We start from the raw sequence: 24,331 nt of genomic DNA on the forward strand, positions 1-24,331 counted from the left end.
CATGAACGAGGATCCCCTGTCACTGTGGATGTAGTCGGGGAAACCGAACAGAGGGAAAATGGAATCCAGGGCCTTGATGACGGTGGCAGACGTCATATCCGGGCATGGGATGGCGAAGGGGAACCTAGAAAATTCATCGACCACACTAAGGATGTAGGTGTTGCTGTCAGTGGAGGGGAGGGGCCCTTTGAAATCCACGCTGAGGCGTTCAAAGGGGTGGGACGCTTTCACCAGGCGCCTGCGATCTGGCCGGTAGAAGTGCGGCTTGCACTCAGCACAGACCTGGCAGTCTCTGGTGACTGTCCGTACTTCCTCGACAGAGTAGGACAGATTGCGGGCTTTGATTAGATGGTACAAGCGAGTGACCCCCGGATGGCAAAGGCATGGAGCTGGTTCACTTTTGCGCTAGCTCATGTACCTCGGGAGAGGGCGTCTGTGGGCTCGTTGAGCTTGCCGGGGGCGATACAAGATCTCGAAGTTAAAGGTGGAGAGCTCAATTCTCCACCGCAAGATTTTGTCATTCTTGATCTTGCCCCGCTGCGTGTTGTTGAACATGAAGGCTACCGACCGTTGGTCAGTGAGGAGAGTGAATCTCCTGCCGGCCAGGTAATGCCTCCAGTGCCGCACTGCTTCAACGATTGCCTGGGCCTCCTTTTCAACAGAGGAATGTCGAATTTCGGAGGCGTGGAGGGTGTGTGAAAAGAATGCCATGGGTCTGCCTGCCTGATTCAGCGTGGCGGCAAGGGCGACATCTGAAGCATCGCTTTCTACTTGGAAAAGGTAGTGTCTCATCTACTGCGTGCATCCTGGCCTTGGCTATGTCGGATTGAATGCGGGCGAAGGCCTGTTGTGCCTCGGCCGTGAGGGGATAATGTGTGGACTGGATAAGTGGGCGGGCCTTGTCAGCCTATTGTGGGACCCACTGGGCGTAATAAGAAAAGAACCCCAGGCAGCGTTTGAGGGTCTTGGGGCAGTGGGGGAGTGGAAGCTCCATGAGGGGGAGCACGCTGTCGGGGTCGGGCCCCAGTAGTCCGTTTTGGACTACGTAGCCAAGGATGGCTAAGCGGTCTGTGTGGAACACGCACTTCTCCTTGTTGTACGTGAGATTAAGGAGAGATGCGGTGTGGAGGAATTTAGAAAGGTTGGCGTCATGATCCTGCTGGTCATGGCCGCAGATGGTGACATTGTTGAGGTACGGGAAGGTGGCCTGCAGTCTGTACCGGTCAACCATTCGGTCCATTTCTCGTTGAAATACCGAGACTCCATTCGTGACGCCGAAGGGAACCCTAAGAAATTGGTACAGACGACCGTCTGCCACGAAGGCAGTGTAGGGACGGTCCGATTTACGGTTGGAGAGCTGGTGGTAGGCGGACTTCAGGTCAATAGTAGAGAAGACCAGGTACTGTGCAATATGATTGACAATATCAGATATGCGGGGGAGAGGGTACGCGTCGAGCTGCGTGTACCGGTTGATGGTTTGGCTGTAGTCCACGACCATCCTGTGCTTCTCCCCGGTCTTAACCACTACAACCTGGGCTCTCCAAGGGCTGTTGCTGGCCTCGATGATACCCTCCCGAAGCAGCCGCTGGACTTCGGACCTGATGAAGGTCTTGTCCTGGGTGCTGTACCGTCTGCTCCTGGTGTCGACGGGCTTGCAATCTGCGGTCAGATTGGCAAAGAGGGAGCGAGGCTCGACCTCGAGGGTCGCGAGGCCGCAAATGGTATGGGGAGGTAGGGGTCCGCCGAATTTGAGGGTGAGGCTCTGGAGATTGCATTGGAAATCCAGGCCTAGTAAGAGTGACGTGGAAAGGTTGGGGAGAATTTACACCGGAAACGGTCGAATTCCACGCCCTGTCCAGTAAGTTTAACCAGGCAGAAACCCCAGATCGGGACAGAGTGGGAACCGGAGGCGAGAGAGATCTGCCGGTTGGCGGGATGGACCGCAAGGGAATAGCGTCTTACCGTGTCCGGGTGGACGAAGCTCTCGGTGCTCCCAGAGTCGATGAGGCAGGAGGTCACGTGGCCGTTGACCAGCATCGTTGTGGAAGAGGGTGCCAGGTTGCGAGGACGCGACTGGTCGAGCGTAACGGAGGCGAGTAGCGGGTGATCGTCAGTCGAGTCTGATGAGTCTGACGAGTAGCGGTAGCGGCCCATGTCCCGTGGCCCCGTCCCGGGAGGACAAAATGGCGGCGTCTGGAGTACCTGTGTGGGAGAAGATGGCGCCGGACAAGATGGCGGCGCCCATGGAGCGCATATTGTGGGGTCGGGACAAGATGGTGGCGCCCATGGAAAGCACATGGCGGTGGGGGATGAAGATGGTGGTGCCCATGGACGCACAACCATCCGGGACTGACACATCGCTGCAAAGTGGCCTTTCTTGCCACAAGCTTTGCAGGTCGCGGGCAGCGTGGCGGGTGTGCTTCTGCTGACCCCAGAAGTAACAGCGGGGACCCCCAGGGAGCGCGGTGCGGCGCGCAGCGCAGGCGTAGTGCACGGCGGTGGCTGCTGAGGGGGGGAGCCGTTTGCGGGGCCCACGAGGGGTAGGACGGGTGGGCCGAGTGGCTAGTAGAGTAAGATCGCGCACTACGGGAGGCGGCCGTCATTGAAAACGCCAGAGTCTTTGTGGCCGCGAGGTCGAGGACGGCCCCTTCCAGCAGTCATTGCCGGATGGGGTCCGATGCAATGCCTGTAACAAAGGCATCGCGCATGAGTAAATCAGAGAGTTCTGTGGGTGTGAGGGCCCGGCAGTTGCAAATTCGTACCAGAGGTATAAGGGCCCTCCAGAAGTCCTCAATCGGCTCACCCGGCTGCTGGACACGAGTAGAGAGTAGATGTCTCTCAAACAGTGTGTTCGTCGACTGTGCATAGTTGTCCTTGAGCAGTTCCATAGCTCTGTCGTAGTCAGGCACATCTCGAATTAGAGGGAAGACACTGGAGCTACGTCTTGAGTACAGGAGTTGTCTTTTTTGAGCCTCCGTCGGGGGAGGGTCCGCTGAAGAGATGTAGGCCTCGAAGACTGAAAGCCAGTGAATGAAGTCTTTCCTGGTGTGAGGCGACTGCGGATCCAGCTGCAGACGGTCAGGCTTGATCCTGATATCCATGGTGTAAGGAAAATCACACAGCAATAAATTGTGGCGCTAACAATTGCACACAAAGACTCGAGACATGTACAATCGAGGATTTATTGCTGTGTGATGCTATTCCTCCGGCGACAGCTGTAGAATACGATCTCAGTGACTCACACGCATATTTATAAACAAGCTCCCTGTGGGCGGAGCTAGCCGGCAGGGGCTTTCCGGAGGAACCTGTATTACAGGTACAGCCATACATCCCCCTACTGCAAGTACACATATCTACAGTGGTTATATCACCACAGGAATGAAAACGTAGGAAATAACATCTTTTTTCCAAATGGAAGGCAGTAACTGGTAGGGTACACAGTTATTTACAATATATATATTTATGAAGTAGATGAGGGAACGCAATGTAATATCTCCAAATTTGCTGTTTGCAGATTTGCATGGGGCACTGTGGTTAGCACTGGCGACTCACAGCGTGAGGGACCCGGGTTCAATTCTGACCTCAGGTGACTGTGTAGAATTTTCACATTCTTCCCTGTCTGCATGAGTTTCCTCTGGGCGCACCAGTTTTCTCCCACTGTCCAAAGATGTGCAGGTTAGGTGGATTGGCAATGCTAAATTGCCCCAAGGTGAGTTTGCAGGGATAGAGTGGGGAATTGGATTGGGCCTAGGTAGTGTCTTCCTTCAGAGGGTCGTAGGAGACTCAATGGGCCAAATGGCCTACTTCTGCACTCTAATGATTCTATGACACAAAATTGGGTTGGAGGGTGGGCTGTGAGGAGGATGCAGAGATCCTGGGCAAGATACTCCCATCGGGAGACTAAGTCCCGACGCCGGAGTGAAAACCGGAGTGTTTCACTCCGGTGTTGGAGGCCGCTCCTCGCCCCCTATTCTCACTCCCCGGCGGTCTAGGAGCGGCGCGCGTCATTTACGCGTGCCGGGCCTTGGCACCGCATAAAAGTGGCCGGCGCCACATAAATGACGTCACCCGCGCATGTGCAGGTTGGCCGGCGCCAACCCACGCATGCGTGGTTTCCGTCCTCTCCGCGGGCGCCCCGCAAGAAATGTTGGATTGATCTTGCAGGGCGGCGGAGGAAAGGAGGTATTCCTTCAGAGAGGCCGGCCCGCCGATCGGTGCCCACCAGTTAGAAATAGCATTCGGAGGGCAGCACGGTGGCACAGTGGTTAGCATTGCTGCATACGCCGCTGAGGACCCGGGTTCGAACCCGGCTCTGGGTCACTGTCCGTGAGGAGTTTGCACATTCTTCCCGTGTCTGCGTGGGTTTCACCCCCACAACCCAAAGATGTGCAGGATAGGTAGATTGGCCATGCTTAATTGCCCTTTAATTGGAAAAAAGAATTGGGTACTCTAAATTTAAAAAAAAAATAGGGAAAAAAATAGAAATAGCACTCGGGGATATGGGGGGAGGTGGGATTCGGCTATTGTGTTGGATGATCAGCCATGATCATAATGAATAGGACAGCATGCTCCTATTTTCTATTTTCTAGAATGGAGGAGATCATTCATTCTTTATGACACTGGATGGCTATCCTCCTCTACAGGGAGCTGGTGCTCACCAGCATAGCCACATGCAAGATCTTGCTTGAGGGTCTCCACCCTGTGCGTGGGTACACAATGTGCTGATGCTCCTCCATAGCATCCAGCAATCTGCCAAGTGTTGTCTTTGTAAATCTTGGACTTGACTCATCAGCTATCATTCTCATTGTAGAACCATGAAGACATTGGTGGGCACCACTGATTTAAGCTCTTAGCTGATGGCAGGGAGGGTGAGTCAGAAGCCGCCTGCTACAGAGGCGATGTGAATCCAGGACTAAACCTTTTCTTTTTCAAAGTGACTGAAAATATGATGTGAAACCTGCTGGTGGGCTAAACACCGTTTTTACTGTCCTGAAACCACACTTTGTTAAAACATTGGAAAATTCCACCCAAAATGTTTGTGTTCACCCCTTGGGTTGTAATCTGCCAATGCAGTTTTCCCAAATGTTATTACAAAAACCTTCACCATTGGTTAGGAATGGTTCACGTCGTGGGATTCTGGAGAAATACGGGAAGAAGCTTTCAAAGAAATAAACTATTAGTGCATGATAATGCTTGTGAGTAAGTACTGTAAAAGGTAAAAACTGATGATCCAAAATTGTGTAAGTGCTTCTGGAACTATAAATTATTTTTCTATTTTATACCCATTGCCAGTTTATCATCAGTACCACCTCATACAGTTAGAATTATTAATTGAATGATGTAACTGTTTACTAAATGAATGTAGATCTTCCTAATGTGCCGCATTCATTTTTAAATTCTTCATATTTACTGAAGATTCTTTTTTTTTCTTCACAGTGTGAGTGGGGCAGATGCTGGGAATATTATTAGACTTTTTGCTCCAGATGTTGGAATGTTTGTTGCTGGCGTGGCTACATGGCTTGTCTGTAAAAATTTAGTTCAGCAGCCACCAACTGAGGACATGGCACAGTACAATCCAGAATTCCAGAATGAAGAACAGGTAAAAATTGATCTTTTTTACTCCTTTTACCTTCGCCTTTACAATAAAATAGAAACCTTTCTATGTGTAGTCTCCAGCAGGAAACGAGTTGTGATTCCCGCCGTCTGATTGGGTATGGTCCAGATCGCAATCTACCCACATTTAGAAATTTCTTTGGAGGGGAGTTTTACACCAGCATGGAGAGGGCGGGGCTTAAACACGCCAGCAAGCCCGGCCGCACAGAGATCTGGGCGCCGTGTTTAAAAGACTCCCTGATCTCAAAGGCTCCCCACATCACCACCATCCTTGCCAGCATCAACCTCCTTTCTTTACCACTCTGGCAACGTTGGACCTCATAATGTGTCTCCATTCAGGACCACCCCCACCCCCACAGTCATTGGTACCCACCTGAGTGAAGCTCTATCATGATGTTGTCAAATGCCCCCCCCCCCCCCCCTTTCAGGCCTTGCTCTTGCCCGGGCCCATGGCAGTGTCAACCAGTATGGTCATCTTCTCTGGTCTATGGTGGTGGAGACCGGTAGTAATTCCCGCAGGCTTCATGCTACGTCGGCAAGGGTGAGAATACCAGGAGCTGGGGAATCTAGCTTCAACCTGTCCCGCTGCAGCTGTCGTAATGTGGTTCACGTCGTTAATGGGTGTGAATGAGATTTGCATATTTAAATCACCATTTAAATATGCAAATCTCATTCACACCCATTACGGACGTGAACCATATTACGTCAGCTGCAGCGGGCTGGGAGCATCCCGCGCAAATCCCGTTTCGAGGCTCTCTCTCTATTCTCCCAAAATAGCAGGATTTGCGCTGGCATAACAGAGCCGGAGAATGACCGCCGTTGTTTGCGAACCCAAAGCTTTATGCTTCAGTGAAACAAAGTTATTGACCGAGATTCTCCCTTTTGGGGACGAAGTCCCCACTCCCGCCAGAAAACGAGTGAGAATCACTCCGGACTTTTTCCTTGAACGTCCGGGGTGCTTCTCCGTTTTCCAAGGGGCTCGCAGGGCCCCGGCGTGCGTCTCGCAGCTCAGGCTGCCAGAGGGGCCTTACTGGAGGGGCCCGGAGGAGCCGCAAGCGGGTCCGCGCATGCGCGCAGTGGCCCACTTTGGCGCAGGCGTCGCTGACATGGTGGAGACATACAGTGGGCTCACGCGGAGTAAGGCAAGTTCCCCCCAAGATTGCAATGGCCCGCCGATCGTTGTCTCTGATCGCGGGCCTGGCCACCGGTGAGGCGCCCCCGGAGTCAGATACCCCCTGCCCCTCACCAGGACCGCCACTGCAGCCGCGGGTCAGAGCTCCCGCCAGGTGACAACGCCTCATGCAGTCCTTGGCTCTGTGACTGCATCTCCACTATCAATGGGACTGCCTCTGCCAGAAGCCCAAAACCTATTCTGGCACCAGCTAGTCCCTGACGTCGGGATACCCTCCAACCGTCCGACTCCTTGGGGATTCCTACTTCCAGCTGTGGTGCGCACCAGATAGTGCCCCAGGAGGCTCTTTGCGAAATTGCCCAACTGAGGTGAGTGTCTCTGGGATGGATCGAGGATGTTGCAGACAGCTGTGTCGAGAAATCAGTGTCGTCTCCAGACTGGTGCTTCGGGGTGTCTCAGGCTGCGGTTCGAGGGCTCTCATCACTGTCTGTTTTTTTTTCCTTGCTGCTACCTACTTGGGATTGGAGTCGAGGGAGGGGGGGGGGCACCAGAAGTGCCTAGTCACCAGGTGATCCTGTAAAACACATAGCATGACACATGATTGGATCGCATCGCGCCTTGGGGTGGTTGGTGGTGTGGGGGTGGTGAGCGGGGGGGGGGGGGGCGGGGGGGGGGGGATGGTGGTTGGTAGTGGGGGGGGGTGGGGGTGGTGGTAAGATGGAAGTGGTCGATGGGGCTGAGGGGTGGCGGTGGGGTGGCTGCTGGGCTTGTGATGGGAGGTATGGGGTGTTGGATGATGGTGTTAGCTGTGGGGGTTGTGGGTGGTGGTGGAAGGTGTGGGAGTGGTGAGGGGGGTGTGAGGGTGGTAGGTGGTGTGGGGGTTGTGCCCACACATGCAATGGGGAACCGCAACTCAGTAGGGGCTCATTTGATTGCACGATGGCGACCTCCGCCTTGGCAATTGGTCTCTCTCCGGGCCCAAAGACAAGGTCCAGTGCTCGCTGTGGTGCAGTGGCGGAGATCCGGCGGTCTCCTTCCGATCTTTTCCCTCTCCTGGCAGCTATGCACTGCCTTCTCATGGGAGGGGTGGGGGGGAGGTGATAGAAAGTGCACAATGTTAGACAATTGGATGCATTTAGCACAGGGGTGGGCAGCTCTGGCTTCCATGGTGGCCGGTATGGGTGTGCATGTGGAGCAGGTTGGGGGAGCACGCACACTGCCGGTGGGTGGAGCACGGTCGCCATCCAGGTGGGGGCAGGGGGAGGGTTACGGGTGTGTGGGACAGGGGTTGTTGCCAGGGCACAGTGCTGCCTACTCACCCTGACCACCCTGAAGAGGTCATGGCAGCTTCATTCTGCACTGCTGTCCGGTCCTGGCGGTGGAACACACAGCATCGGCCACCTGCACCCAGGCCCTGAGTACGGTGGCGTGTGGTGGTGCTGTGTGCGACCAACAAGGCTCCAGCTCCACGTCCGCAAACCGGGCTGTCACGCTCCGTGCTGTCATCGTGTTTGTAAGGAGTGGAATGCTAATATGCAGCTGTAGCTTGTCAGCCTCTCGAGTGTTAATGCTGACCCCAGCAAATTGGGCACAGTTTTTCATTGGAATCGTGCTCCACGTGGCGCCGGTGCTAGCCCATCAATGGTTGTTGAAGCGCTCTGGGACTGGCGCCAATTTTGCTGTCCACCAATTCTGTCCTGTGTCAGCACTTAGGGCGGGATTGACTGTTCCCCAATGCCAATTTTGTAATCAGCGATCGGGCGGAGAATCCCTTTTCTCTTCTCACCGAAATCGGGGGGGGGGGGGGGGGGGGAGGAGGCTCCTGTTTGATGCAGATTATGTTTGCTCCATTCCCTCCGAAATAGCGTCAACACATTACGCGCCGCACGCTGTTAGAACGGCCTTAGCACATCACCTGAAGGCCCTCCCCTGATGCTCCACCACCGATGGGCCGAGTTCCCAACCGCGCGGTTGACGTTTGGTCTCAACGGTCCGGATACAGGCGTGGCAGCAGCAGACTATGTCCAGTGCTGCCATGGTCGGGTGGGAGCTGTGCTACTGGTTGTGGGGGGCTTCCCGCGAAGGCCGGTTGGGGGTGGCCAGGGGATGATCAGAGTGGCACTATCTGGCAGGGTGGCGCCATGTTTTACGGCGCGACTGCTGTAGGTTGTCGCCATGCGCGGCCACGGACCAGGCCATTTTCCAGATGTTTTTATTGTGGGAGCTGGGAGTTTTATATGGCATGGCTGCTAGCCCCTCACCGGTCACAGGATCGTGAGGGGGCATCACCGATTTTTTTGATGTAAAACACCACAGATCCTCTCCACGAAGGCTCAAAAATGGTGATTCCAGCCTTTAGTCTCTGAAACAGTGAATCCCACCCATAAGATCCTGAGCAAAATGCTGCAGAGAAGGGGCCATAATTTTTGACAGACACAAGTCAGGGATTATGGGGAGCACACAGGAAAGTGGAGTTGAGACTACCACCGGATAAGCTATATTCTTGTTGAAATGTGGAGCAGGCTTGAATGGCTGAATGGACTACTGTTCCTAAGTCCTACGTTCCATTGTTACTAGTGCATTGTTGTAAGGTTATAAAGGGGTGTTTTGATATTTTAGACTGTTCCAATGTAACTGTGGACTGCCTAATACCTGAACTCAAAATGCCCATTTCAGAGAATCAAGAATTTACAGTGCAGAAGGAGGTTATTTGGCCCACCAGGTCTGCACTGGCCCTTAGAAAGAGCACCCTACTTCAACCCACACCTCCACCCTATAACCCAGTAACGCCACCTAACCTTGGACCTAAGAGCAATTTATCATGGCCAGTCCACCTAACCTGCACATCTTTGGACAGTGGGAGGAAACCGGAGCACCCGGAGGAAACCCACGCACACACGGGGAGAACGTGCAGACTCCGCACAGACGGTGAGCCAAGCCGGGAATCAAACCTGGGACCTTGGCGCTGTGAAGCCACAGTGCTAGCCACTTGTGCTACCGTGCTGCCGTGCTGCATTTACCGTATCTGCGTGGGTTTCCTTCGGGTGCTCCAGTTTCCTCCCACAGTCCAAAGACGTGCAGATTAGGTGGATGGGCCATGCTAAATTGCCCTTAGTGTCCAAAAAGGTTAGGAGGGGTTATTGGGTTACGGGGATAGGGTGGAAGTGAGGGCTTAAGTGGGTCGGTGCAGGTTTGATGGGCCAAATGGCCTCCTTCTGCACAGTATGTTCTATGTATCTATGATGTCAGATATCTGGAATTTGATTATGATTTGATTTGATTATGTCTGCACATGATTTTCCCAAGGCCCAAACCAATGCCCGCACCTGGGAAATCTCACTGTGGTGCCATTTTGCACTGATCCATACCAACTGGTTAGAGTCCTAGCCAGCACAAAGAAAGATGGTTGTGGTTGTTGGATGTCACTTATCTCAGTCCTGATATACCACTGAAAGGTTTCTCAGGATTGTGTCCGAGGCCCAACAATCAGCTGCTTCATCAATAAACTTCCCTCCATCATAAAGTCAGAAGTGAGGATGTTGGCGCATGATTGCACAATGTTCAGTGCCTTTGCAAGTCTTCAGATTCTGAAGCAGTCCCTGTTGAGATTAAGCAATTCTTGGACAATATTCAGGCTTGGACTGATAGGTGGCAAGTGCAACACATGGGCCAGGCAATGACCATCGCCAACAAGAGAGAATCTAACCTCCCTTTGACATTCAATAACATTACCATTGCCAAATCTGGCTGGAGACAGAGGATCTCTTATTTTCAAATAAGAGTCGAAGTCCGGTGGTAGGTTTAGATTAAGTTTATTGCAAAACCTTGTTCGTACAAATTCAGATATAAAAAAAGAAACAAAAGCACAGAGGAGCAAAAGAAAGAGAACAAAAGAAAGAACCACACGCACAATGTTCAAGCTTTCTTATACATGCACGTTTTTACTAACACCCCTTCTTTGTCCCCCATTGGCTTAGTAATCCTGAGTTGTGATTCCTGATTGGCGCTCCATCTCAGCATTTTATACCCGCATTTTATACTTGTATCTAACTTACTGACTGCATTTTCATTGTTGCACTGTCACATTTGTGGTTTGGAGTTTGAAAAGCTGATGTGTCACTCTGAAAATTCAATATTTTCCCAGAGTATATTTCCCCACAGTTTCAATATTTCCCCATAGTTGTCCCTTTGATTCTTCTAAAATTTAACAGAGAATAAATCACGAAGAGCAAGCAAGCGGAAACTAGCACAGATGCCTTTGATGGTCCCTTTGTTTAGGAACAGCCTTCAGCACTGGAATGAGGCAAGTCGATATACTGTTACAATCCTTTAAGTACAGGAAGCGTGCTTATTGGCAAGAGGGGAGGTTGTGAAGTGTTGAGAGGCATAACCTAGGAGGGGCTTTGATTAATTGTTTCAGTCTGTTAGATCTGGGCAGCTAGGTTCACCTGTAATTGTGCCTTACGGGTCTGTTCTTTGGAGCGTCTGACATCAGCAATCTCGGCATGGCTTGTTGCACCACCTGCCCTAGGGTGTTGTCGAATCTGGGCAGCATTCTGCAGTGCTTATATATGTCAGGTCCTCCTTATGGGTCCCTTAGACCTGGCTCAGTAAACTCAGCCCCCTTTCTCTGTCCCCCGCCTGGTCAATTGATTATCATTTCATATCTGTCTTGGTGGACGTTAAGAAAATTTAATTTCTACAGGGAGACCAATAAATGTTGGAGAATAGTCCTGAATCTTAAGACCGTAATGTGTGAACAAATACCCACGAGCAGGTCTCGGGCTTCCTCTGTGGATATAATTTCAACTTCTGAGTCGCGTATTAAAAGGTTCCAGTTTTCACGGGTGAGATCGTACTGTTTAACCCCTCATCTCATTATTATTCTTGGTCACTTTCTTTCTCTAGCCCTTGAGTGGGGTGATCTCTGCAGGGAGAAAATTCAGTTCTCTGTGACATCCCCCACTTGCAGATCACCTCACTCAATATCATTCAAAAAATATCATGCATGGACTTGAAATATTCTCCAGCTCTCCAATTATCTGTATCCATCTTGAGTCCAGGAAGTAACATTGTGATTACTTGTTCCTTGTCTTAAATTACATTTTTTTTATGTAACCTGCTAAATTACATTGTTTTTTCACATCCCAGAAGTATCCCAAATTCAAACAACAGTGTTGTTGGCTTTCAGATTTTCATTAATGTCCAATTCATCTCTTCTTCAAAAGAGGTTTGTCCTAATTTCCAGGGAAACCACCTAAACATGTGCATTGATTTTTTTTTAAAATTGTCTTCTTACACTCCCTTTAAATGTCAGGTTTTTTCCCCCCTTATCATCATCATTCTCATTACCAGCAAACAGATTCCACCTTTAATTTCATCCCGCCTTGCTCAACATTCACTCATCCTGTTCTTGGCTCTTCGTTCACTCCACTGTATCCCATCGACAAACAGGGTAACATGGGTCTCCTCTAATTGCTCTTCTACCCTATTCACTTCCTCAACTCCAATCTGCACAGCACATACATATTCCTTTCCTCAATGTTTATATATGCAACTTGGCTGTTCCCATTTAAGTAACAGCACAGTGGGCTAAATAGCCGGCTTGTAATGCAGAACAACGCCAGCAGAGAGGGTTCAATTCCCTTACCAGTCTCCCTGGACTGGCGCCGGAATGTGGTGACTAGGGGCTTTTCACAGTACCTTCATTGAAGCCTACTTGTGACAATAAGAGATTATTATTATTATTCTGGCATCTGAGATCATTTTCAATCTTCCCATGTTCATAACCTACACTCAGGGGTGTTTTATATGGATTTCCTACGTCCAACTGCAACTGCTGATTGCCTGTTAGAGGAATAGACTACAGGTCACTTATAATCACCATATTGTTGGGTCAGTATGGCAATGTAGTAATTCTTATTATTATGACCATGTATGTGGAAGGGGGCAAGTAAAATCTGACAACCCTATTGTTAACGCTGTTTTTTAGGACTTGTCTAAGATTGGTGAATGCAACCTCACGTTTCTCCATCTTTTACAATTTCTCACTGAATGCCCGCTCCCCTTTAACTGGATTTTAATTCAGGCCAATTATTGCTGCAAAATTGAAAGTCTTACAATGGGGGCATCATGGTGTTTAACACTGCCAGGGACGCGGGCTCCACTCCAGCCTTAGGTGACTGTGGGGATTTTGCAATTTCTCCCCGTGCCTGCGTGGGTTTCCTCCCACAGCCCAAAGATGTGCAGGGTAGGTGTATTGGCCATGATCAATTGACCCTTAGTGTCCAAGGATGTGTAGGTTAGGTGGGTATATGGGGATGGAGAGGGGGAGTGGGCCTGGGTATGGCACTCTTTCAGAGGGTCGGCACAAACTCGATAGGCAAATGGCCCCCTTCTACACTGTTGTGATTCGATAAAATAAATTCTCAAATTCCTGAAACAACTGAAAATCTTGTTCCACTTGCAGTTACCTGTAAAGGAAACACAAAAGATCCATTCTGCTTGGGGCAAAATGGGTTTATTAATTGGAACATGTCTGACAATTCAAACTTTGTAATTCTCAATTCCTGTAAAAATATAAATGCACCATCAGCTGTTATCAGACAAGGGTTAATTTTCTGCTTGTTTGAAAAGGAACAGAGTAAAGGTTTTCAACTGGACGTCATTACATCACCACCTCTCTTTGTTTCGACCTAACCAAAAACACAATGAGGGACCCCTTTTCTTTAATAATCCCTACTTTACATACTTTTTTCTTGATCTCATTTTTTAAAATTTCTTGTTGTGTCAGGAATAATTCTTTTTTGAACCTGACAAGAAGTTTTAACACAAGATCAATCCAACACACGATTGGCCATAATCATTTTAGACATCCCAAATTCCAATCAATCCTATTGAATTAAAATTATCTAATTCTTACATATATGAATTTGTGCCCAGATTAAAATTCCCACATGTTGATCAAAAATATCCTGGAATCACGCCTCTGGCCAGAAAAACGTGACCCAGATTTTATTTGCTGCTATTTAACTTAAAACACTTAAACTATGGTCTCAAAGAATACAATTTCAGACATAAAACATTAACACTTGAAACAGACACACACACAATAGTATTCATACACAAGCATCAAAACATATCAAGTGCTTTAAAACAACAATAAGCAAAATGAATTATGTCAGCGTCCTTGTGATTCTGTTGTAAAGTTCTAGAGTGTTTGTAATTAAAAACTCCAGACAATGTTAATCCCCCAAAAAGATGAACCTTAACAAATGTAGTCCAAAACAATAGTAACACCAATACACAAACATTCACATAAAACAAATGAAACACACCGATTCTTCTGCTCGTAAAGTTCAAACAGTTAATTATCAGCCTTCTCTCGCTGCTACAGATTTTTAAAGGGATAAAGGACTGCAAACTCACACTCTCCTGACTAAAATAATAAACAAGATACTCCATTCTGCTGTATGATAAGACTTAAATTTGTTAATTGATCCATTCATCTTTCCATTTAAGCCAATATTCAACAACCGATTTCACAGGCATCCCTATTCTTTGTTAAATTCAAATCTCAAAGGCATTTTCACAAAAAAAACACATTGGGCGGAATTCTCCGCTCCCGGGAAAATTCAGGAGGGCAGTTGTGAACTCGGCCGAGTTTCACGACGGCCTCGGAGGCTGCTCCTCGCCCCCTATTCTCCCCTCCCGGCGGGGCTAGGAGCGGCGCTCCGTAAATCTCGGCCGCGGGGGTGCGCCTGCGCATGCGCAGCTGACGTCATGACGCTGACGGCACGAACCCGCGCATGCGCCGTAGCCGTTTTTCCCCTCAGCCGCCCCGCAAGACGTGGCGGCTTGATCTTGCGGGGCGGCGGAGGGGAAATAGTGCATCCGATTTGGACGCTGGCCCGACGATCGGTGGGCACCGATCGTGGGCCTGTCCCCTCCCGAACACAGTCGTGGTGCTCTTTCCTTTCTAGGCCACCTACAAGCCCCAAACGGTCGTCTCTCGCCGTGAAAAACAGCGAGCGGCGATTCTTCGGGAGGGGGGGGGGGGTCGCAGGGAGCGCGAGGGGGGCATGAATTTTGTCAGGGGGCCCTCCCGCGATTCTCCCATGCCGCGTGGGGAGCGGAAAATCGCGCCCATTATGACCTACAAAACCTTTGTTCCCGAAAGGGGATAATGTAATAAATTAATAATCTTTATTATCACAAGTAGGCTTACATGAACACTGCAATGAAGTTACTGTGAAAAACCCCTAGCCGCCACACTCCAGCGCCTGTTGGGGTTCACGGAGGGAGATTTCAGAATGTCCAAATTACTTAACAGCACGTCTTTCGGGACTTGTGGGAGGAAACCGGAGCACCCGGAGAAAACCCACGCAGACACGGGGAGCACGTGCAGACTGTGCACAGACAGTGACCCAAGCCAGGAATCGAACCTGGACCCAGGCACTGTGAAGCAACAGTATTAACCACTGTGCTACCGTGCCACCCATAGCACAATAAAATTCTCATATTTGTTCCAAATTCCTCTAGAGTGTGCATAAAATTTCTGCTGTTAACTGGCATCATTGAGTTCCTATATATCAACTATTAACCCTTTTATTGAGTAATTTAGACATATACGTTTCTGTAAATTTAAAAACCAGTCAATTGTCTGCTGAAATAGTTACATTTTGTGCTCCAATTTATTTTCCTATATCCTTTTTTTCCTTCAAACTGACTTTAATTTTGTTCCTGAACCAAATTTGAAAAAAACCTTAATATTTCACTTTTAACTTGTTTGGATGAATTCAAATTGGACCACCGCAGAACTGCAAGCTTATAATCCGACCTTGACTCAGAACAATCAATACAAGCTTGTATTTCATCTACAACCCAACTAATTTTTTATTTGATCAAGTTTGTTATGACATTTTTCTCTCAGCAGTAGGAAAAGGCACTCTTTCAACATTCCTTGCCTGGATATGTTCACGCAGTACTTGCAGTTGGTCCTTCATACGGGTCAGTTTTCCCCAGTCTTGGGTTACAGGAAAGTATAGACAGGATTGTCAAATGGCACTTGTGTGACGCGATTGTTACTTGCCTCTTGTCATCTGAAGCCTAAATATTGTACAGGTCTTGCTTCATTTGTACCTGAACTGCATCAGTACCTGAGGAGTTGCCAATGAGGCTGAGCATTGTGCAGTCATTTGCAAACATCCCCACTTCTGACCCTATAATGGGAGGTCATTGATGAAGCAACTGAAAATGGTTGGACCGAGGACACTGCCCTGAGGAACAGTGATGTCCTGAAGCTGACTTGATTGACCTCCAACCACCACAACGATCTCTGTTGTGCGAAGGAACTCCAGTCAATGGAGAGTTTCTTCCTGATTCTCATTGACTCCAGTTGTGATCGGGCTCCTTGATGCCATACTGTCTTGATGTCAAGGGCAGTCACTCTTGAGTGTTGTTGGAGCTGCACTCATCCAGGCGAGTGGAGAGTATCCATTACTCTCCTGATTTGTGCCTAGTTGATGGTTGACAGGCTTTGGGAAGGGAAGTTCTTGATGCTGTCTTGATGTCACTCTCACCTCACCTCTGGCAATTAGCTCTTTTGTCCATGTTTGAACCAAGGCTGTTCTGAGGTCAAGAGCTGAGTGACCCAGGCAGAACTCAAACTGTATGTCTGCGAGCAGGTTATTGCTGAGTAAGCGCCATTTGATAGCACTGTTGATGACTCCTTTCATCACTTTGCTGATAATCAAGAGTAAACTGATGAGCAGTAATTGGCCAAGTTGGATTTGGCCTGCTTCTTGTGTGCAGGACGTAGCTGGGCAATTTTCCATATTGCCAAGTAAATGCCATTGTTGTACCTGTATTGGAACAGCTTAGCTATGGACGCGATAAATTCTGGAGCACATGTTTTCAGGACTATTTCCAGAATATTGTTAGGTCCCATAGCCTTTGCAGTATCCAGTGCCTTCAGCCGTTTCTTGATATCATGTGGAGCGAATCGTATTGGCTGAAGACTGGCATCTGTGATGCTGGGGACCTCCGGACTGGGCTCTTATCGCTGAAGGTTGTTGTGAATGCTACAGCCTTATCTTTTGCACAGTTGCGCTGGGCTCCTCCATAATTGAGGATGGGAATATTTGTGGAGCCTCCTCCTCCAGTGAGTTGTTTAATTGTCCAACATCATTCACAGATGGATATAGCAAGACTGCAGAACTAATATGATTGGTTGGTTGTGGAATTGCTTATCTCTGTCATTTATTTGTGTGTATCATGTATGAGATGCACTGCAGGAAGTCGCCAAAGTTCTTCAGGCAGCATATTCCAAACCCATGACCATGACCATCTAGAAGGACAAGTACAACAGATACCTGGGAACGCGACCAGCTAATAAAGACAATACTGGATCTTGCACAGCAAAACTATAGACAGTCCCTCAATGTCACTCACCACCCCTACTTGGAAATATATTGCCGTTCCTTCACTGCTGCTAGGTCAAAATCCTGGAACTCCCTCCCTAACTGCACTGTAGATGTACATACTCCTCCCCGACTGAAACGATTCAAGAAGGCAACTCATCACCACCTTCGGAAAGGCAACTAGTGTTGGGCAATAAATGCTGGACTAATCAGTGATGCCTATATTTCATAAATTAATTTTTATGGAAGGGGTTCCAGGATTTGGACCTCGCGACAGTGAAGGAACGGCTGATATTCTTGGAAGTTTTGTCGAAATGCATAATGTTCATGTTAAATATATGCCTCAGAATGAGCTTAAACGATTGTACTATACAATATTTTAATTTATTTTCACAAGTTAAATTAACAAATTCACTGGCCGTGTTTCAGCGGATCCAGGCGCAAAGGGTGAACTTACGCTCACTGGGCGAGATCCAGTTCTGAATATTTAAGTCCAAACAGAAAATGCTGGAAAATCTCAGCAGGTCTGAGTGAATGGTAGAACCCTCAAGAGTATTGAGAGTCAGAGAGATCTTGGTGTGCAGGTCCACAGGTCACTGAAACACAGGCAACACAGGTGGAGAAGGTAGTCAAGAAGGCATACGGCATGCTTGCCTTCATTGGCTGGGGCATTGAGTATAAAAATTGGCAAGTCATGTTGCAGCTGTATAGAACCTTAGTTAGGCCACACTTGGAGTATAGTGTTCAATTCTGGTCACCACACCACCAGAAGTTTGAGGAGGCTTTAGAGAGGGTGCAGAAGAGATTTACCAGGATGTTGCCTGGTATGGAGGGCATTAGCTATGAGGAGAGGTTGAATAAACTTCGTTTGTTCTCACTGGAACGACGGAGGTTGAGGGGCGACCTGATAGAGGTCTAAAAAATTATGAGGGGCATACACAGAGTGGATAGTCAAAGGCTTTTTCCCAGGGTAGAGCAGTCAATTACTCGGGGGCATAGGTTTAAGGTGCAAGGGGCACAGTATAGAGGAGATGTACAAGGTAATTTTTTTACACAGAGGATAGTGGGTGCCTGGAACTCACTGCCGGAACGACAGTGACGTTTAAGGGGCATCTTGACAAATACATGAATAGGATGGGAATAGAGGGATACGGACCCCGGACGCGTAGAAGATTTTAGTTTAGACGGGCAGCATGGTCGGCACAGGCTTGGAGGGCCGAAGGGCCTTTTCCTGTGCTGTACTTTTCTTTGTTCTTTGTCTGGCAGCATCTGTAGGGAGAGAAAATAGCTAACGTTTCGAGTCCAGATGACCCTTTGTTAAAGCATGGTGATAACTTTGACAAACGGTCATCTGGACTCAAAATGTTAGCTCTTTTCTCTCCCTACAGATGCTGCCCGACCTGCTGAGATTTTCCAGCATTTTTTCTTTGGTTTCAGATTCCAGCATCCAAAGTAATTTGCTTTTATCTGAATATTTAAGTCAGCCTTATGGCTGAATCCCGCCCACTATTTCTATTTTATGCTTCCCTGAGTTTTCACCACCAGCCTGTTTTAGGATTCTAACTGGGCCTCCTCTTCAGCACCCAAGCCAGTCCTGAATCAGGCACATTCCCAATATTGCTTGGGCACAGGATGTTGCCCCTGAACTGGGTCCCGATGCACCTATTATTATCCATGGAAAAAGGTTCAATGAGGTCTAATTTCACTCTTATTACATCACACCACTCTCCAGGAGTATTTCAGCAATCAAAGTACTTTTAGGCATAAAGACTATTTTGCTATTTGTGGTCTGCTCCCTTGTTCAGTCTTTTCATAAAGTTTATGAACTTCAGGCTTTAAAAGAGTGCCTCAAATGGAAAACATTTCTGCCATGTGAAATGCTAGCTTATAGGTGAAATAAATTTTTTTGTTGCAAATTTTGTAACAATCCATGGGCGGGATTCTCCGACCCCACGCAGGGTCGGAGAATCGGCGGGCAGCGGCATTATTTCCGCTCCCGCAGGGTTTTTAAATCTCCCACCGGCCAAAAACCGGCGTTGTGCAAATCCCGCCGGCAGCCTCTGAAAACAGCTGGCGCCGGCGGGATGTCATTTTTTTTTTAGTGTCCACAAATCTCCGGCCCGGATGGGCCGAAGTCCCGCCGACGTGACCCGTCACAGTTGCTTTAAAACGGCGTCAACCATTGATGATTGTTCACGCCGTTCAGTGTCGGGGGGTGGGTTGCGGCATCGGGGGGGGGGGGGGGGGTTGCGGCATGGGGGAGTGGTTGCGGCATGGGGGGGTGGGTTGCGGCATCGGGGGGGGGGTTGCGGCATCGGGGGGGGGTGGGTTGCGGCATCGGGGGGGGGGGTTGCGGCAGCGGGGGGTGGGTTGCGGCACGATCAGGGGGGGTGGGTGGCGGCAGCTCGGGGGGGTGGGTTGCGGGCTACCTCAGGGTGGTTGGGTTGGCGGCATCCGGTGGGTTGCGGCATCCTGAGTTGGTTGCGGCATCGGGGGGGGGGGGGGTGCGGCATCCTGTGGGTGGGGGTTGCGGCAGTCAGGTGGTGGTTGCCGGCTAATCGGGGGGGGTGGGACATGGGGGGGGTTGGTTGCGGCATCCGGGGGGGTGGGTTGCGGCATCGGTGGGTGGGTTTGCGGCAATCCGGGGGGGTTGCGGCGTCTGGGGTGTGGCCATGCGGCGGGGGGGGGGGGGGGGGGGGGGTTGCGGTAAAAAAATCCGGGAGAGGGGGTTGCGGCATCGGGGGGGGGACATTCGGGGGGGGGGGTTTGGGGGCAGCGGCGTGCAGAGAGTGGGGGGGCTAACGGATGCCCTGGGCCATAAACGCACCGTCGCCCCCCCCCCTGTACGCCGCTGCCCCCTACCCCAACCACCCCCCCTCACCACCCCTACCTCCCTCCAACGCCCCTACCCCCCCTCCCCACCACCCCTACCCCCCTCCAACGCCGCCCCCAATCTCTCGCAACGCCGCAATCCCCCACCCTCAACGCCGCAACCCCCCCCTCTCAACGCCGGTACCCACACCCCGTCCCCCTCCCTCTGAAGGCCGGTACCCACACCCCCCCCTCTCTCCTCCTCCCCCCTTCCTTCCTCCTCCCCCCCTCCACCCCCCCTTCCTTCCTCCTCCCCCCTCCTTCCTCCTCCCCCCCCTTCCTTCCTCCTCCCCCCTTCCTTCCTCCTCCCCCTTCCTTCCTCCTCCCCCCCTTCCTCCGTTCCCCTCCTTCCTCCTCCCCCCTTCCTTCCTCCGTTAGTGGGGGGGGGGTGCGGCATTAGTGGGGGTGGGGGGTGGGGGGGTGTGGCGTTGGAGGGGGGTAGGGGTGGTGAAGGGGGTAGGGTGGTGAGGGGGGGTTGGGGTAGGGGCAGCTGCGTGCAGAGGGGGGGCGACGGTGCGTTGGCCCCGGGCATCAGTCGCCCCCCTCCTCTGCACGCCGCTGCCCCTACCCCAACCCCCCCCTCACCAACCCTACCCCCTTCACCACCCCTACCCCCCTCCAACGCCGCAACCCCCCACCCCCCACCCCCCACTAACGCCGCACCCCCCCCACTAACGGAGGAAGGAAGGGGGGGGAGGAAGGAAGTGGGGGGGGAGGAAGGAAGGGGGGGGAGGAGGAGAGAGGGGGGTGGTGTGGGTACCGGCCTTCAGAGGGAGGGGGGGTGTGGGTACCGGCGTTGGGGGGTACCGGCGTTGAGGGGGGGGTTGCGGCGTTGCGAGAGATGGGGGGCGGCGTTGGAGGGGGGTAGGAGTGGTGGGGAGGGAGGTAGGGGTGGGGAGGGAGGTAGGGATGGGGAGGGAGGTAGGGGTGGGGAGGGAGGTAGGGGTGGTGAGGGGGGGGGGTTGGGGTAGGGGGCAGCGGCGTACAGAGGGGGGGGGGCGATGTTGCGTTGGCCCCGGGCATCCGTCGCCCCCCTTCTCTGCACGCCGCTGCCCGCAACCCCCCCCCAAATGCCGGAACCCCCCCCCCAATGCCGGAACCCCCCCCCCCCCCAAATGCCGGAACCCCCCCCCCCAATGCCGGAACACCCCCCCCCCCAATGCCGGACCCCCCCCCCCCCGCATGCCGCAACCACCCCCCCCCCCCCCGCATGCCGCAACCCCCCCCCCCCGATGCCGGAACCCCCCCACCCCCCACAATGCCGGAACCCCCCCCCCCCCCCACAATGCCGGAACCCCCCCCCCCCAATGCCGGAACCCCCCCCCCCCCCCAATGCCGGAACCCCCCCCCAATGCCGGAACCCCCCCCCCCAATGCCGGAACCCCCCCCCCAATGCCGGAACCCCCCCCCAATGCCGGAACCCCCCCCCCCCCGCATGCCGCAACCCACCCCCCCCCCCGCATGCCGCAAACCCCCCCCCCCCGCATGCCGCAACCCCCCCCCCCCCGATGCCGCAACCCCCCCCCTCCCCCGATGCCGGAACCCCCCCCCCCGATGCCGGAACCCCCCCCCCCCCGATGCCGGAACCCCCCCCCCAAATGCAGAACCCCCCCCCCCCAAATGCCAGAACCCCCCCCCCCCAAATGCCGGAACCCCCCCCCCCACAATGCCGGAAACCCCCCCCCCCAATGCCGGAACCACCCCCCCCCAATGCCGGAACACCCCCCCCCCAATGCCGGACCCCCCTCCCGCATGCCGCAACCCCCCCCCCCCCGATGCCGGAACCACCCCCCCCAAATGCCAGAACCCCCCCCCCCCCCAAATGCCGGAACCCCCCCCAAATGCCGGAACCCCCCCACCCCCCAATGCCGGAACCCCCCCCCCCAATGCCGGAACCCCCCCCACCCCCCCAATGCCGGAACCCCCTCCCCCAATGCCGGAACCCCCCCCCCAATGCCGGAAACCCCCCCCAATGCCGGAACCCCCCCCTAATGCCGGAACCACCCCCCCGCATGCCGCAACCCCCCCCCCCGCATGCCGCAAACCCCCCCCCCCCCCCGATGCCGCAACCCCCCCCCTCCCCCGATGCCGGAACCCCCCCCCCCGATGCCGGAACCCCCCCCCCCCCCGATGCCGGAACCCCCTCCCCCAAATGCCAGAACCCCCCCCCCCCCCAAATGCCAGAACCCCCCCCCCCAAATCCCGGAACCCCCCCCCCCCCACAATGCCGGAACCCCCCCCCCCCCAATGCCGGAACCCCCCCCCCCCCAATGCCGGAACCCCCCCCCCCCCCCCAATGCCGGAACCCCCCCCCCAATGCCGGAACACCCCCCCCCCAATGCCGGAACCCCCCCCCAATGCCGGAACCCCCCCCCCAATGCCGGAACCCCCCCCACAATGCCGGAACCCCCCCCCCCAATGCCGGAAACCCCCCAATGCCGGAACCCCCCCCCGGAACCCCCCCCCCCCCCAAATGCCGGGTCTGTCTCTCTCCTCCTCCTCCAAAAAACGCCGGGTCTCACCACTTCCGCAGCTGGTGAAACTGACGCGTATCGCGTCAGTCAGCTGCTGGCCCTTCCGGGAACGGAGATTGCCAGCTTAAAAGAAGGCCCGGACGCCGGAGTCATGTACACCGCTTTTTCCCGCCGGAAATGGGCGTCACGTCGGTCCGCGGAGAATTTCGCCCCATATCTCAATTCCGGGACTAAATTCCTCAACTGAGCAAAAATAAACAAAATGGTAGTGGCTCTTCTCTAGGATAGCACCCTCAATTATTCAAAGGTTGCTGAACCATGGCCTTCTGCCACAATTCTGCTCTGGGCAGGGAGAGATCACAGGCCTTTCTCAGGCGGAATTGGAGATCAAAGCCCTGTTGGCATTAGTCTGAACCACATGCTAGGGCTGGTTCTCCAGCCATTCAGACATTCCCACTGCATGTTTCCCAACGGCATAGGATAGCTTTAATGGGAATTCCCATTGACAGCGGCGGGACCAGAGAATCTCGCTGTCAGTGAATGGTGTGCCGCCTCCCACTGGCAAATCACACGTGGCTGGGAGGCTAGACAGTTGAACTAATTGGGCCCTGAGTAGCTACCCAGGTTTTGACTAAAGTAATTTGAATGATTTAATTATGTTTTTATTGGTATCAGTTTGTTTTCATTTTTGTTTGTTAGTCCAGGAACTCCTTAATTAGTGGCTTTTCATCCTTTCTATTTGCTCATTGTGCAGTCGTTGTGATCTGTTGTTGTTTTATGGATATGACATTTAAGCCAATGAATGCAAGTATAACACATACTTAATGTGTCAAATGTGATGCCTGAAGCATGGCAGATTGCATAGAACATGGAACATAAAACATAGAACATTCAGTGCAGAAGGAGGCCATTTGGCCCATCAAGTCTGCACCAACCCACTGAAGCCCTCACTTCCCCCCCTATCCCCGTAACCCAATAACCTCCTCATCGTTTTGGTCACTAAGGGCAATTTATCATGGCCAATCCACTGAACATGCACGTCTTTGACTGTGGGAGGAAACCGGAGCACCCGGAGGAAACCCACGCAGACACAGGGAGAACGTGCAGATTCCACACAGACAGTGACCCAGCGGGGAATCGAACATCGGACCCTGACGCTGTGAAGCCACAGTGCTATCCTGGGGCTGGTTTAGCTCACTGGGCTAAATCGCTGGCTTTTAAAGCAGACCAAGAAGGCCAGCAGCACGGTTTGATTCCCGTACCAGCCTCCCCGGACAGGCGCCGGAATGTGGCGACTAGGGGCTTTTCACAGTAGCTTCATTGAAGCCTACTCGTGACAATAAGCGATTTTCATTTCATTTCATTCTATCCACTTGCGCTACCATTCTGCCCAGATGAAATCAGATGAAATCAGCACTGTACAAATATAAGTTAGAAATGATTGATAACTGTCAAAATGCATAACAATTTTATTTTTACTCCCTACAAGTAGTATTACAAACCAGTTTATTTCTTATTATTATCAGAAATTAACACTTACACAGGAATATGCAAATAGGAACAGTTTTATATTGAGAGCAACCGAAATCTAGAAATAAAAATAGATTTTTATTGCATTTTTACATATCATTTCTCCACATAATTTATTAACCTATAATAGGAAACAAATGATTTCTTTGTTTGAAAATATATTCATAGTTTTAATGGAATGGTACAAAATCTTTGATAACAATGTTTACTGGCGTCACAAGTAAGCTTACATTAACACTGCAACAAAGTTACTCTGAAAATCCCCTAGTCACCACACTCTGGCATTTGAG

The 24,331-nt window shown here is 51.8% G+C and overlaps 1 protein-coding gene across 1 annotated transcript in view; it reads left to right on the plus strand.

Annotated features, from left to right (window-relative positions):
* The window catches only part of LOC119972907 (piezo-type mechanosensitive ion channel component 2-like), a 1,374,210-nt gene that overhangs the window by 745,483 nt on the left and 604,396 nt on the right, over nt 1-24,331 (plus strand). Inside the window, 1 exon segment of the mRNA XM_038810453.1 lies at nt 5,437-5,599. Within this exon segment, the coding sequence (XP_038666381.1) occupies nt 5,437-5,599 (163 nt within the window).

The sequence above is a fragment of the Scyliorhinus canicula genome, chromosome 10, assembly GCF_902713615.1.
Source record: "Scyliorhinus canicula chromosome 10, sScyCan1.1, whole genome shotgun sequence".
NCBI lineage: Eukaryota > Metazoa > Chordata > Chondrichthyes > Carcharhiniformes > Scyliorhinidae > Scyliorhinus > Scyliorhinus canicula.